At 49.8% G+C, this 20,103-nt stretch overlaps 2 protein-coding genes across 2 annotated transcripts; both read left to right on the plus strand.

Annotated features, from left to right (window-relative positions):
* The first annotated feature begins 166 nt into the window (after positions 1-166).
* LOC116491999 (NADH-cytochrome b5 reductase-like) lies at positions 167-11,933 on the plus strand. The gene is made up of 7 exons (XM_032192406.1): positions 167-185; positions 1,291-1,470; positions 2,405-2,553; positions 3,763-3,850; positions 6,983-7,087; positions 9,043-9,246; positions 10,885-11,933. The coding sequence occupies exons 2-7, from the start codon at positions 1,294-1,296 to the stop codon at positions 11,086-11,088; spliced, it is 927 nt and encodes a 308-aa protein (XP_032048297.1). The 5' UTR covers positions 167-185; positions 1,291-1,293; the 3' UTR covers positions 11,089-11,933.
* A 2,462-nt stretch (positions 11,934-14,395) lies between these two features.
* Positions 14,396-20,103, plus strand: CDCP2 (CUB domain containing protein 2). The gene is given in 7 exon segments (XM_032192230.1): positions 14,396-14,476; positions 16,353-16,403; positions 16,405-16,759; positions 16,834-17,172; positions 17,621-17,974; positions 19,485-19,663; positions 19,789-20,103. Coding segments are annotated over 7 exon segments (1,674 nt in total).

Genomic DNA, 20,103 nt, shown 5'->3' on the forward strand with positions numbered 1-20,103 from the left:
CCGCCGCCATCGCCTCAAGGGCCGCCGCCGCCGCCATCTTGTCGCCCTCAGGAGGGCGGGAGGGAGGCGGGGCGGCGCCTGCTGCCCGTGGTGAGTGACGGGGGAGGGAGCCAATGGGAGGTGAGCCCTGAGGGAGGTCAGCCAATGGCGCGGCGGAGGGGGCGGGAGGAAGGGCAGGTGCGGGGGTAAGTGAGGGGAGGGAGAGGGAGGGGGGAGAGGGGCTCGGGGCGGGGGGAGTTGCGGCCCCTCAGGGCAGCCCGAGGCCCCTGGGCGCCTGTAAAACCCCAGAGAACGCACAAAGCACAACAAACAAGCCGAGCCCCTGACTAACAGCGCCTTCCATCTTTGTTTCTGCCCGAATTTCCCCTCAAAAAGGCTCCTCGGGCAGTTTGTCTGAGCAAAACGCCCCCGCCGCGTCCCCAGCCTGAGCAATGGCCGCTCGCGCCAAGCCCGGGTACACAAAGCTGGGCGCACGGCTGGTGATCCCCTGCCTTCCTCTTCTCCCCCCAAAAAAATCCAAATTATCGTCCTTCTCGTGCAGGGGTGAGGATTAATTGATGCTTGCACAGGAGCTTGCAAATGAAGCTGCTCCGAGCGCTATAAGTGCGCTTTTCTCCAGCCTCGTCACCCGCGGCTTTATAATTTCCTCCAGACCTTTTGTTTAAGTGGTACCGGTGTAAACGTGCTGGGGATGCTGTGAAGCCGTTGTATAAAAATAACAGAGTCCCTGAGAGGTCGGCATCCCGATTGTTGTTGGAGGAGCGCTCGCCGGGTGTAGCTCTGTGTGGGCCAGGGGTAGGAGATGAAAATCACGCTGTGCGTGCTCCTTTACCTTTTCCTACGTGTCTACATTTAAAGCCAAATCTGCTTATAACCAAATTGTTTGTTCATTTGCCTGTGAATTTACTGTTTTCTTGTAGCTGCTTGGCTCTACGACCCACCTTCAGCTCCATGCCCCCCCCCCCCCCGCTCCATTTTAAAGCTGTGCTCTGGCAGTGCTTGGGGTTGGCCAGCCCTTGTGGTGGACTGAGCTGCAGATTTTTGGGCCACTTTTTTTCTAGAAATCACCACCTCGGTGGCAGGACAGCAGAGGCAGCGGGCGCGTGAGCATGAAACAGAGCATTGCAGGCAGCAGTTCAGCTCACGGGTTTTCAGTTTTCTGCTTCCCCTGAGACACGCACGCAAGATGCTCGAGAGAGATTTCGCTGTCCTTCTCCAAGTAACACTCAGCTGATGGGCACGTGCTTCTTTCCATCCCGCTGTTTGTGATGCAAGGCTTGTGTTTTGCAGACAATGAGTGGAAATGAGGATGAGTGGCTGGCTCTCAAGCCCCAAGAACCTTCTCCATCCCAGTGCTGTGGCAGCGGCTGCAAACCCTGCATTTACGATGTATATGAGAAGGAGCTTGCACGATGGGAAAGGGCCAAAGCAAAGCAAGACAAAAGCCTCCTCACGGAAGAGAAGGAGCAGGTCAATTTGTCTTCGTCGTGTCCTGGGGCCAGCGCTTTGATCATACACTTGCTAGCGAGTGAGGCTGTGGTGGTGGGTGAGGGACGCAGCGACAGATTAAAGCGGTGTCTTAAGACTGAAAATGCAATTCCCCAAATCAGCCTTTCCAGACCCGCTCCCCCTGCCTGCTCTCCCTCCTGTAATGTGATTTTCCCAGTGTCGGGTTCGCCCTGGTGTCTCGTTACAGCCCTGGGTCTGCAGCTTCTGCCAGGCCATGTGCTGCCCCCAGGCAGCCGGAGCAAACCTCTGTGAAAAGTGGGAAACGGGGGGAAGATGCAAAGAATCACCATTTTCACTGCTGATGGTTTCCTCGCAGAAGTTCCACTTTCCTGACCCTTTTTTTGTCTTTTCCTGTTATTATCCCTTATTTGAGAATGAAAAAGCTTGCATTGTGCGTGGCCTGGTATTCAAATAGTTGTCTTCAGAGTGTAATTTCAAGCTTGTCAGAGCCCTGTTACGTAAGATTTACTGTGCTGGGTCAAGCAAAAATGTTCAGTGTTGAAACAGCTAACGGTATTTCCTATTCCGAATGGTCATCAGTAGGTTTCCAAGTTGCCCCCAAAGCAGTGCTCAGCTCTTTTAGCAGTATTATTTCTGTTTGTTTCCAGACAGGAGAAAATGAGTGCAGTGAGTCATAATAAGATGACCTTGCTGTAAGGTGTAAAAATGCAATTTTAAAGGGGGGGGATCCAAGATCCCAAAGTGCATACTGCAGAACACCGTAATGAATCAGCAGAGAGCTGAAATTTGCACTGGGCCCTAGCATTTAATATGAGCTCTTCTGGAGTCCTGAGTATCTCAGGCACTAAATTAGCATACACGTTTGCTTCCAAAGAAAAATGAAATAATAAAAGACACCATCTAACCAAGTAATTATTTATTGTTGTTCTTGCAGAGCAATAATTCAGAACTAAATCCAGATACATTTACTGCATTCAACATAAGCTCAGTGGAGCAGCTAACAGAGGACACCTACCAGTACAAATTTGAATTACCGGGAAATAGCAGTCTGCGATTGAGTTTAGGACAACATATCGTGTTAAGGTATTGTTCTCTGTGCTAGTTAAACAGTCTGCATTATGTAACCTAATATATAGGGTTTTGTCAATAGACAAAGCCTGCATACCAGGCAAATCATAATTTCTATAGCTCCATGATGATACAGATGAAAGGCCTCGTGAGCTCATTAGTTCTACTAATTTTATGGTAAAAGCCATTCCAAAGCTGTATTTTTCTTCAGCATTATCCTTGCATCGGTGGGTCAGAAAGAACTAGGTGTGATTAAGAAAATCCATTTGCAGAAAGAAAGAGTCAAAGAATAGATGTTACAACAGATGATTTACTCCAGCGTGTTGGAAAGCAGACAATGAGCTGCTCTAACCCCAGGGCTCAGTATTTTAGGGTCTGTATCTTGGGGTAACTCAGCACCCACGGTGTTATTTCTGATGTCCAGGCATCTCCCGATTTCTAGAAAAACAACCCTCCTGTGTAGCTTATTGCTTGCCAGAAAGGGGTCACTTGGGAAAAGTTTATGTCTCTCTCAGCCATCTGTGGTGATCATTGCCAGTTAGAAAAAGTCGTGTTATGATGCCATTGATCTGTATCTGTTGACGTTATTTGTACGTTAACAGCTGATGTATACAGCTGGCTGGCTGCTGAAAGTACATGCTTCCCATTCCGCCCTCTCTCCTAATGCAGCCGAGGAAAGGGTTTGCTCACGTCAGTCAATTAACACAGTCAGTAGTGAAGAGCAATGTGGATACATTCTGTGGAAAGGGAAGACTTACATGTTAATAGTCTATATTGACAGGAGCTCAGTTTAAGGCTGTGCCCTAAATTTCATTAGTTAATTGCCAGATGCTGTCCAAAGACAGAAAGAAAGGTACACCCCAGCCCAAAAGGGATAGCACACTTACCAAGAAAGCATTTTCTCTCCCCTTTCCCGCCCTTGCTCACTGAACTGTTTCTCATAAAACATCTCAAGCCTCCTTCCACGGATGTGTCCGAGAGCTGAGCGTGGGGTACAGATGGGGCCAGCACCAGGAAAACAATAGATGCATTTAGAAGTTATGTCCCCCATCGATTTGTACCTCTCACAGGGAAATGTTTTGCATCTGTGCACAGGCTGGGCCATTGGGAAGAGGATCTGCTGCCTCCCTCAGCCTTGCCTCATCTCCCCAGGGGAAAGCACAAGTGTTGGTAATACCTGTCAGTGACACGAGTTACAGTGGCTTCCTATATTTCTCTTCTCAGAGGAGAGGTGAACGGTTTGGAGGTCCAGCGAGCCTACACCCCGATTAGCCCAAGGAATGCAGAAGGTTACTTTGAAGTTTTAGTGAAAGTAAGTAAGTCTATACAATATAGATTAGAGTGGAAGGTGCCAGGGACGGTGTTTTCTTTTAGGAACCAAGCACACTGTCAGTACTTCAAGTGAGACTGTCAAATCCCTCATGGGCTGCTTCTGCGTTGTTTTGAAGCAGTTGTGCTTTGCTGATAAAAATTGCTTTTTCTTTTTTTTTTTTTTTTTTTCTTTTTCTCCCACAAAACTGAAAGCAGAAGAAGGTGACACACAAACAACTGCTTTGCAGCATAAGCCCTGCAAAGCATTTGAGAGAGCCTCTCGGGAGCCTTGCGGTTACCAGTGTGGAAAGAGGAAAGAGGTGCCCATTCCACCTCCATGACTTCATTCTGCCTTTTCAATCTGTCTTTGAAATCACACCCAGTAGTCCGCCCTGTTGAGCCACTGATTTTGGAGAGTCTTTGCCCAGCCCTGTCTCTCCCTGCTTTATTTTGCATTAAGGACACTCCTCATAAAAAGCTTTCATTTTGGTGAAAAATATGGGAAGAAAACGGGCAGCTGTGCCTGGTGTGCAGGCTCTGGAGCTGCCTACAGTCTGAGAAGTGTCCCCTTGAGTTCGAAAGGATTTTATAGGAGAACTTGGTTGGAAAATTGTCTGAATAAAGTCTGCAGGGCCCTTATAAATAGTCATTTTGTGTGGCGAATATCGAAGTGAAGAGTATTTTTCTGATATTGTATTTGTATGTCACTAGTGATTCCTCAGGGCAGACGCAGACTTTAGTATAGGTGTGAAAGTCTGAGAGCTGAGCATCCCGGGTGGCTTGCACAAAATGACCATTTGTCCTCTGCCTGTCCTCCAGGATTTCACATTTTGGAGGTCTATTATGCATTGTATGTTCAAGCGCAAGCCCTGTTCTTTAGAAATGTGTACAGCTTGTATAAGACACCTGTGGGAGGGTCCTTTCACCATTCTTGTGGCAATTGGTGTGTGGTAGGGGAGAGAAACGTTGCATTTGAGTTGTATTAATAGGATACATTCACAAGATGACTGTGAAATTTCATGTATACTTGCTTATTACTCACAGGTTTTGCATTTCAATAATAATAGTAATGATTGTAATGATACCTTTCCTTTATATAGAACCTTTCATCCCAAAGGGAGCTATAGTTACTCTCTGGCAGTGACAAAAGAGGTTGGTAACACCCAGTGTAAAGCAGCCATTTTTATAACTCTCTCTGTAGGTTGTGGTGTATTTCACACTATTCAGGCAATTTTGGAAAGTACTATATTATTATTATTACTATGCAATCCAAGCACTGTTCAAACCCTCTGTCTCCTGTTATTATAGCATTGCATTTGTGATACTACAGTTAAGTGTGAGGGAGTTGCCATTTAAAGAGCATAACCCTCTTTTTGAGTGATTTTATAATGCTAGGGTTTCTCTCCATGTAAAACTGGGTGTAGAAGTTTTCCCCCAGGAGATAATTATTTTTTTTTCTTTTTGTTTAGAAAAATTCATTTTAAACCCACTCAATCACTTCTCACTTCAATTTTTGGAAGTAATTTTGGTGAAAGAAGGGTTGTTTTAGTTACCATTGCCATGGTCCATTGGGAACGGGCCATAAGGTGGGGCTGACTTTTCTCCACTTGCCTTGGGTTTCCGTGTATGGTTGAAGAAGGCGAGCATCAAACACCGTTCCTGTGATGCCACTGCACACTCTTTGCACGAGACTAAGTGCCAGCCCAGGGCCCTCTGAACATAAAACATTTCTGACAGTAACTCAGATTCTGGATGTATGTATATGATGCATTTACATTTTGAATCTAACAACCAGTGCAAATAGATCTTAATGGCTAAGGTATCTTATCTGAGGTCGTTACAAGGGGAAGAGTATCCATGCTCTATTAGCCAGCATTGCTTGCAAGCACAGACACACGCTTGCTCTCTCACTTTTTCTTAGCTGCTTTGTGGTTCACCAGTTTTGTTTGCCTGCAGTGCTGCTTGGTGGCCAGCCAAGGCACTGGGGTGTGGAGCTGGGCTTCTGTCCAGTGTGCATGCAGAAAACACCCCAAAGTACCTTTACATCAGGTGATGTGGGCTGGGGACTTCGAAGGCTTGTATCGCATCCCATCTTCTGCCCTCCGGTTGTGCGGCTCTTCCTCAGGCTTATCAGTGGCATCACCTCTATGCGAGACCAGTTGTCTGCCACCACTGTTAGCCTTATCTGCTCTTGTGGGGTGGGCCAGACATCGTTCTCTGGCCAGACCACATAAAGTGTGGCCATTCCTTTGTGCATATTCATTCTCATCAACCATAAAGTCATTGTACAAATAGGACACACACAGAGAGCGAGCAAGAGAGCACATTACATCCAGCAGCAAGGCTGCTTGGATAAGCCCTTCATTTTTCAGCATCTCCTTGCTTCTATTTTTCTTGCAGGCACTGACCCTTTCTCATCAGTCACAAGTGAAGCTCGCATTCCTGTGGGGAAAAAGCCTCGATAATGTGTGTTTTTTTTTTTTTGTTTTTTTTTTTTTTGTGCTTGGTAGAAAGTGAAGCTTTTTTTCACCAATGTTTTTCTTCTGCAAGGCCCACATTAACATACATTTTTTTTTGACATGTGGAGGCATCCCTTAGCATCCAGATGATCTGTTCTGAAAACAGAGCTTTACAAATGAGAAACCTGACTTTGGGTCACTAATTGTATCAACACAGCATTTGGGAGACCGAAATAAAGGAAGAGCTATGCAGTGTTTATATAACTATCAGTACCCAGAGGGCATTTCCAGATCCCATACCCTGAGATCTGGAGAACACTTGAAGACTTAGACTGTGCTTTGCATTCAAGACACTCTTCTCTGTGTGCTTTGTAAGCAAGAACTCTGATAAGCTTTTTCCAGTTTTGGAAATTCAGACTGCATGAGAGTGGGTTGTGTTTACATTATAGTCAAGCTGGAATGGACCCAATATGATTTAATTTAAATGTCTTTGTTTGGGGTATAACTTTGAATTATTTTTTCAAATAGAGCGATCTTTCTTTCTTTTTAAATGCAAGAAATGTTTTTTGCCCCCTTCTCGTTTAAATGTAGATAACTTTATAATTGACTTTAAGCTGGGAAACTTTCCAGCAGAGTATAATTATTCTTTTCTTTTGTGCAATGTTTTTTATTAGTGCTATGAAGCTGGGCTAATGTCACAATACATAAAAACTTGGAAAAAAGGAGACACGGTCTTTTGGCGTGGGCCGTTCGGAGGGTTCCCATATCGACCTAATAAGGTTAGTTTCCTAAGAGGCATTGGATGTTTCAGCTTGTGGCAGCTCGCTTTGTTTAATACTCCAAAGGGAAGACATCAATTTGATTACTGTTTTCATGATTATTTTAGGGACTTCCTGGGTTATTGTACGGTGCTACAGCATTAGCAGTCAGCTGGAGAAAGCAGACCTTATTGAACTGCAGCATATTTAAGGAGGAAGAGGAGAGGGAGGTGGGTGGGAGACTGGAAAATTAGCAAGGCTGTCTGTTCATCACTTGCATTAAACGTTCTGGATTTGCTTAAGAAAGGGAACTTATTCTGTACCAGCGATGAGTGCAGATTGGTTTTGCCGTGTTTGAACCACGTTGCTGTTTTGTGACGGAGCACGAGTGAAGAAGAGATGTTGATCTTCTTCTCTCCTGGGTGTTCCCTGAACTACAGCAGCTCCAGTGAAGTGTCATGTCACCCAACCACTCTGCAAATGCTGATCCTATCTACTGATACCAGGCTCTCTGCAAAGAAGGGCAGATCCAGTTTCAGGGGAAGGCTTCTCACACAGACTAATTTCGTTACTAAATTCTGACCTTTCAAATGAGAAGCAGAATCGAAACATTGGTCATTAGGATCCCAAAGCCCCATTTCTTCTTGTTCTTTCTTTTCTTCTTCTTCTATTTTTTTTTTTTTTAACCAGCAGAAATAGGGCTGTAAAATCCCAGTGGCCAAGCTCCATGCCGAGCAATTGTGTTCTGCTTCCTGAAATAGTGTCCCTGCTGTGTTAGGCTACTGTTCACTTCTGTTCCTAAAAGCTTCCAGATCATTTGGGACAGAACACAGCAGCCATGCCTAGAAGTGGGTGCATTCAGGGGCTGGCTGGGTGATCCTTGTATGTGCAGTGTACAAAGCACCTGAGCAATCCTTGAAACAGCTTGCTGTGGAAGAACTGTTAATATTTATGAATTATAACAAAGGTCCTGAATATAAATTTCTGAGTAAAATTCCTTTTTGTTTTTCTTTTTTTTTTTTTTCCCCCCCTCTATTTGCTGCCCATAGCATAGGATTTAGATTCAGGCAGATCAAAGCCATTCGAAATAAACTGCCCCCAAAGCAGCCCCTGAGCAGCAGCCCCTTCCCACCAGCAGCCTCCTCCAAGAGGCTGCTGACTGTCAGGATAGGTGAGCGTCCAAACTGCAGAGCCTGTTTCATGGCAAGGTGGTCAAACTTCAGGCCTGACCTTCCGAGATCTTACAGACCGTGCGTTCCCACTGGCTCTGACTAATTAATGGTTTGTATAGCACAAAGGAAGTCATTTCACATTCAGATGGATGTGTGCATGAGAGATGTGTTCAAGCTCTCAGTGAAGTTGGTAGGAGTTGGACCAGTTCCTGTCTGTAGCAAATCCATCTGGACGCTGTTCGTGCTGATAGCTTCTCTGCTATATGTAGTCACACTCCACATCTTGAAGCCCTCTGGCTTCCAGCACCCCGTCAGACTTTGGCTGTAGAGGGTTGGGGTTACCAAATCCCTGGCTGTGATGAACAGGGCAGGCGTAAGATGGTTTAGGAGGGAGGACCCCAAAACACAGGGTTAAGACCCACTTCTGGGATTGGTGCACTGGTAGGTGAAGTGCTGGGAACCAGCACCCTACTGCCTGCATGTCAACCCACAGAGGGTCAGCACAGCGTACAGCTGAACTGAAACTGAAATATAAATGACCTGGAATGAAAGCTAAAGTTATAAATGTTTATATTTGGATATAATCCAGTTTCATTAAGTTTGGTATATAAAAATCATGCAAATGCTGTCTGTAATACTTGATGGATTTTGTAGAAAAATGCATTCTGAGATTTGCATTTACCAGTTCATGCCCTGGTACCTGATGTGGTCTCTCCTTTACCAGTGTGGCAGAAGGAGGAACTGGCAACGAGCACGTTCGTTTCCAGCCACAATGGTTAACTCAAAATTCTGTTTTGTTGTTAGCACGGAGAACTCCTCATGCTGGCTTCTGGCACTGGCCTCGCACCAATGCTTCCCATTCTCCAGTCCATAACAGATGATGAAGAGGATGAAACTTTTGTAACTCTTGTTGGCTGCTTCCGTACATTTGAAACAATTTATTTGAAACCTCTTCTCCAGGATCTGGCTCGGTACTGGAACATCAGAATATTTTATGTCCTAAGCCAGGTAAGTAAATGGATATGAAATGGATTTATGTGAGGGTTCTGTCAGCTGGACGAACCTTTTCTGTCAGTGATCTTAATTCTTTCCCAGTCATCAAGGCTACTTTGTGATCTAGCAGCTGCTGTTCTTAAATCTACTAAATATTCTCATGCTGCTAGCAGTCTGAAGAATTTCAGGGAAGCAACCGTTGCTGCTTGTCCCTCTTTGACCCCCTCGGTAACCCTTGTGTTGGCAAGGACCCACTGATTCATAGTCACCATTGACCATTTCCCCCCACTTCAGACAGTTGTTGCTGCACCTAAGCATTTACGCAAAGAAAACTTGACTCTGGGAGACTCGCAGCAAATAAACTATTTCTTTTTTCCTAATACCAGTGCCTTAGTCTGTCCTTATCTTCCATTCATTGCTCATGGCTACATCTCTCTTCTTCTAGGATGTTAGCACCAACTTCCCAGCAATTATTTTTCCCAGCTGACCCATTTTCAAACTTTTTAAAGTTGCGTCCCACTCTCTAAAATTATTTTCTACTCCAAATCCATGGGATGAGGGCATACCTCTCTCAGTGGTCTTATGATTTGAGCAGTCGTTTTCATTTTCATTTGGTCCCAAAGTTGCCTGTGTTCTGCACAGATTTGGTAGTTGAAAATTATTTCCCTCAGAAATGAGGATTCATTGCAGGGAGGATATAGAAAGAATTATTTATGCTAAGGGAATGAATCCCATTGCATTTTTAGCTCCTCAGATGAATCATTTTTTGTATCTCATGGTGGATCTGCCTCATACATTATGTTCCACATATGGCCTTGGCAAGTTGAAATTAGGTATAGAGAAAAGTACTTGTGACTTAGGCATCCCCTCAGCCGTTCTGTAGGAGTGTAATCAGCAATTGTCTCTGGTGACACAGGTTAGGTACCCTTTTCAGGACGGTGCTTTCTCAAGAGCCTGAGGAGGTCTTGAAATTCAACCCAGGGAAGGGCAAGAAAGCCTTCTGACCCCTGTCAACACAGCCTGCACATGTACATCTCTCCCTTTTGTCTCTTCTCTTAACGGGTTTGTTAAGAGAAAGCTCTGAGTGGTGCATCTTCCTTTTTAGGATTATATGTGCCTGTCCCAGTGTTTCACTCTGCTGCCAGAGTGAGTACTGCTCCCATCACATCTCAACACTTCCATATCTAATTAATAGTAGGGGGGGTCCTGCTGGATCTGACATTTCTCACGGGATCAGCGCCGTGTCTGCAGCAGAGCTGGCTTCCTTTTGGTTGCTTTGGTCAAGGGAGATGGGACTGAAAGAGGCTTGGGAATGGAAGAGGCAATGGGGAGGAGTAGTCTTGGGACTTAGGACTGGGGAATAGAGAAGGCATGGTGGGAAGTGGTTCCCAAAGGAGAACGTTCCACAGTGCTTCTTGGCAGTAGTTACACTCTGGTTTTGTTCAGTCCCCTCTGAATTGGTGGCCAGATCCAGTGGCAGGGAAGGATTTAATCTGGGCTTTGCAAGAGTAAAACAGCTCTTGGAATGGGTCATTTCTACCCAAATGGAGTCACGAGGGTGAAAAATGTCCTGTGGGGAGGAGAGAGACTAGGCTGTAAGCAATTGACTGTCCTTTTCACTGTGGCACACTCCAAAGCTTTTTGCCTTTTCAGGAAACGTCACTGGAAAAACTTCCTTGGAGCTATCAGGAAAACACGTACACTGGTCGCCTAAATGAAGACTTGATGAAGACGATAATAAATTCCTGTCGAAGAAAGCCATTCGTATTAATTTGTGGCTCTCCTGCATTCAGTGAGGATATGAAGAGATATCTGAAAGCTGCAGGGATTGAAGAAAATTCCTGTTTTGTCTTTTAACAGGATATTCCTGACTTAAGAAACCTCAGGCCAAGCCTTGGACATCCTTGTTTCAAGACGTAGATTATCGAGATGACTGATTTTGAGCAGAGATCCTTGTGCATATACATTCATAGGCCTTTGGCTCAAATATTTGCCTCCATTATGATTCTCAATCTTGAGAGTGTTTTAAGGATCGGGTGGCCTTCCAGAATGACTGCTGCAACCACCCAGATGTCAGGGAACAGCATACTAATTTCAGTAGAAGTCTTCACATGCAATTTTGAGAGAGATCTCTTAAGGGTACTAAGAAACATCCAAGTATAGAGCTCTGCTGTAATATGAAGACTAATGATGTGCTTTGAAATCCATGTTAGTCTGCAGTGGCATTGTGCCCTGTTAAATGTACCCTGGGGAGATTTAATCCTCGGGGAGAAGATTGCGTGGCCAAAGGAACAGCAGAGCACTGGCACAGCACTCTGCAGTCTGTGGGGTTCACAGAGTTGTGTTGTTATCTTGCTGGGTGATGCCAGGCAAGCCACTTTAGCCTCTGTGTGCCTCAGTTGCCTTGTAGAACACTAATATGGGATGAAAATCCTGCTTTCTGTAAAGCGACTTTTTTTTAAAGAAAAATCTATATATGAGGATGGAATTACATGTGCTGCCCAGTGAGGACTTGCACTGCCTGCTCTGAACCTTAACCCTTGCAGTGCTACCTGGGGGGAGAAAGGGAGTGTCCTAAATGTCATTGTGAGAAACCATCGGGGCTGTAGCTGCTGTCTGTCAGGGAAGATGGCTCTGTGCTTTTCATGACCCCTAAGTGTTGTGTAACAGCCCTGGTTCATTAAATCAAAGTTTTTTTCCAAGTTCATAGCTGTTTCTTTTTGTCACAGGACTTTAGCAGAGTGGAAGTGCTCTAAGCATATGAGAGCAACACCCAAGGAACAAAAGCTTCACAGGAACCCAGCTTTGCGGGGATGCTCCCCCGTGGGGCACAGCAGAGCCATGCTCTGTGCAGCCCTGGGGCTGCCATGAAATTGCAGTCCGTGCGCTCCAGCCCCTTCCTTTTCTGTCCAAGATGCTCTTGCCCTTGGTTTGAGAAATCCTCTCTCCGCTCTTTCACCTTTTTAGACCACCATGTTCACTAACTTCACCTGCAAATACAGCCTTTCTGCACACCTTTGTGTTTTTCCCTTCATTTCTTGTTCATCCCGTGTTGGGATTTCCCAGGGTGACAGATGATGATGCATCGTCATTCCTGGCCCGTTTTTACCATCTCAAACAATACACCTCGCACAAAGAAGATGCGCTGTGAGAGTTACTCACAAGAAGCAGAGCACACTAAAGTGACGGGTGGGTCTGCCTTCCCATGCTGAGCAGGGTCGGAGCTGAGAACAGTTTTGGCCCTGAGGACGCTGTCTGCAGTGCTTGCCATTAAACCACAAGGAGTCCAATGCACTTGCACAAGTGTGAGCATTTACAAGGCATGATTTGGTCTTAAATGGCATGAGTTCCCCTCACATCAGTGGGATTTGTCTCAGTTACCAAATGCCAGGGCTGAGTCCAGTACGGATGCAGCTTTTATGCCGATTTCATCAGGGCAAAGGCCTGCAGGAAAGCTGTTCCCTTAGCCCAGAATGGGCTTTGGCTTTTAACGCAAGCAGATGCCATAGAGCTGCCCACATTAGGTCCAAGACAAACTCTCAGCTCCCCTCCAGACCATGTTTCAGCCACCATAAACCACTCTGTAGTGGAGGTGTTTCTGTGCAGCAGCAGGCTGAGAAAATAAGGAGTTGCTCTCCCTGCTTTGTCCCTAGCTAGGAGCACAAAGTATTTCCTCAGACATCACACGCTCTGAAAACCTCGCTCTTGCTTTAAGCATTCTGCCTTTCTGAGATTTTGCTACAAATCCACAAAGCCTTTTTGCAAAAGGCCCGAGGTAAAACTTGGTGCCTGCTTTGGGAAAGCGACGAATTTCCGAGCAAAAGCTGGGACTGTTCCTTTAAGCGCAACCCCAATATGTCTGGGTATTTCAGCACATATGGGCCACGATGGTTAAACCCTACCCAGCTGGTCTGGCCATTCTGCTGCGAAGCCTCCTGTCTTTGTTCGTGGCTAAAAGGGAGGGTGGTGAGAGACGGAGCAAGCTGTGAATGCTGCGGGTTGCAATCCTGCAAAGGCAGCCTGCAGGGGAGCGGGAGGAGGCGACGCGCTGAGCCGCCGTGCCGGAGGGGACAGGGGTCCCTGCGAGATATTCTCTGTAGGGGAGGCGATGTCCTTGGCAGGGTGAACTCGGAGGGGCCTTTGAACAGCCCCCGGCACTTTGTTCTGCGTTTTCTGCCCTTCTCTCTCCCTTCCCCCTCTCTCCTTTTGTCATTTTTCAGGCTGGATGTCAGCGTGCCGCGGGTCCCCTCTGCCGCCACAAGGCACGCGGGATGGAAAGGCTCTGCCCCATGGCAGGAGGAGGAGAGGTTTCCTTCTCTTCCAAGGTCAGGGTGGCCGCTGCCGGCCCTGCTGGGTGCTGGCAGGAGGCTCGGGTGCCCCAGCCACCCCAGCAAGGGGCACGGGGACCAGCCACCCCTGGAGGCCCCCACAGCTCTGCTGGGGAGAGCGGCCTCACTTCGCTTCCTTTCTTCTTCCTCGTGGGCAGCCTAAATACCTTCTTAATTTCATCTCATTATTTCCTGCCTAAATAATTCCCATTCCTCCTGGGGACCGTGTTTAAACCTTTGATCTTCTCTGAAGTCTCGCAGCCCTGATCACATCCTTTCTATTTAAATGAATCAAACGCCTTTTTGACTCATGATTTATAGATTTGCCCGCCGAGGAATTCAAGGAGCCCCGGTACAGCACGCCTCAAAAAAAAAAAACCCGCAGTGTCTCCGGCCCGAGCCAAGGCACCCTGGGCTGAGCCAGAGCACCTCTGGCAAGAGCTGCGTGCTGCAGGCCCTGCCTGGCTCCTCGTCAGGGTTATTGCTGCTCCTCGGCCTCCCTTCAGCCCTTCTGCCCTCCAGCCAGCTCTGCCGGCTGACGGATGGCGCTGCCTGGGCTTGGGCCCAGCCTGGGAATTGCCATCCCCAGGTCAGGAGAGGGTGAACGTGCCTGAGGCTGATGGATGCCGTCCCCCGGGATGGGGTCACAGCTGCTGTGCTGCACAGCCTCAGCCTCCTGTTTCCTGGGGGGTACCGGGGCATGGAGCAGGACGGCTGAGAGCGGCCGTGTAGGGGTGGGCGTGATGGATGCGGTGCCCAGGCCAGCCGTAGATTAACTGGAGGGAGGTGGGTGATGCTGGCAATGGGGTGATGGCGAGGACGGCCATGTCACAGCGATGGCGAAGCCAGGAGCAGCCTGTCCCTACACCCAGAGGCCCAAGGGACTGGGAGGCTACTCTCAGCCCCTCATGGCCATGGCTAGGGCAGCACACCAGGCACACCAGGCAGCTGGAGCGCAATCAGCCAGCACCACCGGGCATCTCCATCCACGTGCAGTCCCTGGGATGTGCTCCCAGTGCTCACCAGCATGGCTCCAGCCAGGCCGGGCATGGGGCAGAGAGCCCGGACGAATGTTATTGTTGTTGTTATTACCCATAAATATATGCAGGCACTTAATGACCCTGGCACAGAGCACTTCCTGGCGATTAATGGCCAGTTGGTGTTAATGGTCCTCAGCGGCACCTCGGGCCATCGGCTCCTCCCAGCCCATCATTAATCCACAGGAAATGTCTCAGGCATCGATCCTCATTGCTTAATTAATAAACACAACTTGCCTCCCCGGCTGAGATTTAGAGCTACTTGCTGCTTCTTTCCCCACTGCTCTGAAGGTGACTTCTAGAAGCACAGGTCTCTCCCACACCTTGCTTGATTTTTTGAGGCCTTTGTGGCTTTTTCCCTCCCAGCATTCATTCAAGAGTGGGCTAAGACGTCTTTTTGCTCCCGGGCAGGCTGTGAAAAGCCTGATGCTGGGAGGTTTGCATCTTCTGCCCTCCATCCACTGCAGGACGGTGAGGTCCTGGCGCTGCAGCATCGCGCCTCCAAGCCACGGCCGGGCATCCAAAGCAGGGCCAGAGCACTCGTGGTGTTTCTCCAGCTTTTATCAACAGTTGGCTTTGTGCAGCGAGTGCCGCAGTATAAATCACGTTAATTCCTGAGGTACTTTTCCGTGGTGAGTCTGAAATTCCCATTTTGGTTCGCTGTCTTGCCTGGCGAACTAAATTATTTTCATGGCCCCTTAAGGGCATATTGTCAGCCCAGACTTACTGCCGTTATACACCATATCTGAAACATTAATATCTCTTCTAAATATAGTGTATTGACAAGGTATCTGGTATAGTGTAAATCCTTGGGACATTTGATCCAGATCATTAAAACTGAGTGAAGGAAGGGAGGAATAGATCAAGTTACCTTGCCGCTCTTAATTCAAACAAGCAATGAATTATTCATTCCGCTATTAATTCTGCAGTCCTCCTGCTTTTTATTTATTTCTCCCCGTATTTATTTTTTTTTTCCCTCCTGGACAGACAGCTCTGGAGGGATGCTCGGGCACTGGTGACGGGAGCGCTGCCCGCGCAGGGAGGATGTGGTGCAGGGGCACGGGCTGCCTGGCGGCACTGGCCCTGCTCTGCGGGGTGCTCGGGGTGGCTCCCAGCACAGGTAAGAGCCTGAACACCATGGGGACACCAGGGCTGGCCAGGGGAAGGATCCAGCCCGGGAGCCATCCAGGTGTGTGCAAGTGTGTGAGACGGGAGTGCACTTGGTTTGCTGCATCACGTTGGTTTTATTGAAGATTGAAGTTAGGGATTGTCCGGCTGTGGTTACAGGTACGTTGCTGAAGGGGTTATTAGCTCATGGAGTTGCACCCGTGTGTATGTATACCCACACACACATATAGATGTGTATATATACACATAAATGTTGCAGTATATGTGGTAAACCCACATTTTATCTGTACAGGGTGCCCCTCGGATGCAGGGTGGGTTCAGCACACAGCACAGTACCTGGGGGACCAGGGGGGCAGCTCAGCCCAGCAACTCACTAACTGGCAGCATCCCTCCCCCCAAAAAAAGGCACCAAGTCCCTAATTACCCAGCTGCCTGCACCACGGCTGCTTCCCCTTCCTGCAGGCTTCCCTCCTGGAAGTTTAGTTCAATAACTTCAGTCCTTTAGCACAGCCCCACATCGCCTAGTCACCTCTCCCCGGTAATTAGCAAAGCAGTGGTGGATGCTCCAGTGGTGGGATGGAGCTGGCGTTGTGCACCCTGTCCCACTGCCCAGCCACCATCCTTTTAGGGTTTCCCTCAAAGAGGGGGTGTCACATCTGCCTCCCACCCCTCTCTCCTGCCACCCAGGCATCAAATGTGGCGGGGTGCTCTCAGCACCCTCCGGCAACTTCTCCAGCCCCAACTTCCCGGGGCTGTACCCCTACGAGACGGAGTGCACGTGGCTGATCGTGGTGGCCGAGGGCTCCTCCGTCCTGCTCTCCTTCAGCCACTTCGAGCTGGAGTACCACGCCGCCTGCGCCTACGACTACCTCCAGGTCTACAACGGGGCCACCCGCGACCGGGGCAACCTCCTGGGCACCTTCTGTGGCCACAGCGCCCCGCCGCCCTTCGCCTCCGCCTGGCACGTCATGGCCGTCGTCTTCCGCTCCGACCGCCACGTGGCCAAGCGTGGCTTCGCCGCCGCCTACCGCAAAGGTAGCAGGGGATGACGGATGTGTCTGTCCGTCTGTCCATCCGTCCTCCCCCTGACCTCAGTTTCTGTGTCTCAGATGCCTGTGGTGGGCAGCTGACGGGGCTGTCTGGGGAGATCACCAGCCCGCGGTACCCTGAGAGCTACCCCAATGACGCCGAGTGCCGCTGGAGCATCGGGGCAGCTGGTGGCCCCGTCACCTTGGTCTTCGCTGACTTCCAGGTGGAGGGTGGCCAGGGCTGTGGTTTCGACTACGTGGCCCTCTTCGATGGCCCCACTGCCGCTGCCCCCCGCCTGGGTCGCTACTGCGGCAGCGCCCGGCCGCCCCGCACCGTCTCCTCCACCCAGCACCTCCTCGTCCTCTTCAAGTCGGACTTCAACATCGTGGGAAGGGGCTTCAAGGCCCATTTCTACTCGGGTGCGGGGTTGAGGGGGGCTGGGTAGAAGGATGTGGGGAGGGGTGGTGGTTTGTAGTGCCTTCCCTCCTGCGGCAGCTCAAGGAGATGATACTGGAGGGAAGATCTCTGGAGGGACTCCATGAGGGGATAGTGGGAGTTATAGACCATGATGCAAAGCAAATATCTTCATTATGGCTCTTCCAGGCCTTAGCTTGACTTTCTCTCAATCAAGAGATGCCCTTCTTATTGCTCATGATGTGCCATGGGTTAAGTGTCCCCCCTGTCTTCCCCCGTAGGACACTGCCCATGGTCTTTACCCAGGTTGCTGCCATTCCCCAAAACTCATGGGTGGACATTGGCCAAACACAAGGCCAAGGAGCAGTAATGTGGAGGGTAGAACAGGCTTTAGCAATAAAACAAGTGCTCAGCAGCCAGGAGGCTTCAGCTTTCCTCTTTTCCCCCAAGCAGGAGAGTGCCAGGAAGTCTACACCGCCATCAAGGGGAACTTCTCCAGCCCTCAGTACCCCAACTTCTACCCCAACAACCTCCAGTGCCAGTGGAGCATCCAGCTGCCCCCAGGCTACCGGATCAAAATCTTCTTCTTGGACCTGGAGCTGGAGGCCCGGAGCAGCCTGACCGGCGGCTGTGACTACGACCGCCTGTCTGCCTTCGACGGCGGGGCCGAGAACGCCTCGCTGCTGGGGACGTGGTGTGGGCGCGACAGCCTGGCGCCCGTCACCTCCCGCGGCCACCGGCTGCTGCTGGTGCTCCGCACGGACCGCAGCACGGCCAAGAGGGGCTTCTCCCTCGCCTACGTTGGAGGTAAGGTGTCCGCTCCTCCTGGTGGGGTGCAGGAACCAGGGGGCTTTTAGGGGATGGAGGAGCCAGGGGAGGTGGCCAAGCACTCAGGTGCCAGCTCATGCATTAACACCAGTCACTTTGTGGCTGTGCCATCACATCACGGCTTGCCCAAAGGCCACCAAGTGCCCTGCATGGCACAGCCACAGGTGGAAATGTTGTTTTCTCCTCCACTGTGAGTGGCACAGGAGGATCAGGAGCCCGCTGGCCCCATGGGCTCATCCCCACTGCATTTGAGCCCCATCTCCCAGCCGGCGCACCCAAAGCGGGAGGAACGCTGTGCAGAGATTTGTCAGCCTCCGCAAAAGCTAGCGAATTTATGGAGTTCGCTGTATTTCAAGATAATTACATCTGAGCTGACCCGTGTGTCGGGGATGATTCATGCCTGTGCTCGGCACAGGATGAGCCTTGGGTCCACAGAGTGGAGGAGCAGCCTCGGCATCCGCGGGTGGACCCGGGTGCAGCATCCTGCAGAGCTGCTCGCACGGCAGCACAGGAGCCATGGCTGCTGAGCCAGGTTCTCAAGCTTTTATCCCTCGGCAGCAGAACCGTACATCATCTGGGGTGTAGCAGGAGGGATTTTGGAGTACACGTCTGTGGGAGTCGGAGAGGGGATGGAGTTTTCCCCTAGGCCTCTACAACCTGAGAGGGAGAGAGCTCGTACCAGGCACCCAGCAGGGCTACATATCATCCCCAGGACCATGGAGATATAAAAAAGGGGCATCTCCGCTTCCACAGCTCTTAGTCCATGCAAATATTTCCCTTTTGTCTGGGCCCATGAAGTGAGTTGGGCAGGGCGTGTGTGATTTACGGCCGTTTGCATGAAAGCCTTCACGCCGGGAGAGAGGATCCATTTTCTCCTCCTCCTCCTCTTGATCTAATGCACTTTAGTTATTTGGTAAATCTTCTAATGGTTTTATAATGCACTAAGTGTAGCAAAGTGACACTGTTTTTTCATATTGATTTTATTGCATCTTACCAGTTTCGTAAGGCCAGGATTCAGAGGGAGCTGGAATAATTCAATAATTCATACTGCCCAAGTGCTTAGTTCAAGCTCAGCGAGGATTAACCTTAGAGGAGTGGGGCATTCTCCTCCCTACTGCCCTCCCTGCACTGCTGCTTTCTGCACCCCGAGGAGCCACACAGGGTGCCAGAGGGAGGGCAATGGAGAGGGACTGTATTTTGTATAAAATAACACTTTCTACATTACAGGTGTAGCTCTTTTTTTCCCCTGAAAAATCATTTATTTGCTTTGGTCCACAAGCCAGAGCTGTGGCAGTAGTGGTGGGTACCACACGAGGCACAACAAAGCTGTGAGGCTGGTGTCCCCACCAGCCCCAGTGCCACCACCAGCTCCGTGTGTCACAGGGACAGTGGTGGTGGCTCTGGGCCGAGTTGCAGTGGTCTCTGTAGGTGGCACAGCTGGGGAAATGCCAGCAATGCCTCACCCATTTCTTGTTTTCTGCCCCAACAGTTGTGCCCATGAACGTCAGCTGCACACGGACAGACTTCCACATCCAGATCCCCGTGCAGGCCCTGGCCCAGCTGGAGAGGAACAAGATTTATTTGGGGATGCCCTCCTGTGCGGCCCACATGGTCGGCTCCAACTTCAAGATACACACCCGCTTCGACACCTGCGGCACCGAGTCCCAGGTAAAGGTTTGGCAGACATTCCCTTAGAGCCAGCCGGGCAGGGGTTAGCCCTGGTCCCTCTCAGAGACTTCTCAGAGCTGCCCCATGGAGCTGAGCCCTGAGGAGCCTCAACCCTTGTCTTGCAGAGACGAAACAACACCAATATCATTGTCAGCACGCTCTACATAGACTTCTCAGCAGGCAACCAGGAGGACGTCCACCGGTATGAGGTGCAGTGCGAGCCGAAGAGGAAGGAGGCCGCGGTCACCCTCATTGCTGGCCCCGGCCCGCACCAGCTGAGCCAGGCTGAGAACCTGGTGGAGACCCAGCAGAGGGAGGCAGGAGGGGTGGACACCCGCGAGGCCAGGAGCCAGGACACCAGCGACATCGTCTTCATCAGCATCTGCATCCTGGCCGGGCTCCTCATGGTCATCGCTGTGGTCGGGCTCGTGCTGCTGTAG

Source organism: Aythya fuligula, chromosome 8, assembly GCF_009819795.1.
Source record: "Aythya fuligula isolate bAytFul2 chromosome 8, bAytFul2.pri, whole genome shotgun sequence".
Lineage (NCBI taxonomy): Eukaryota > Metazoa > Chordata > Aves > Anseriformes > Anatidae > Aythya > Aythya fuligula.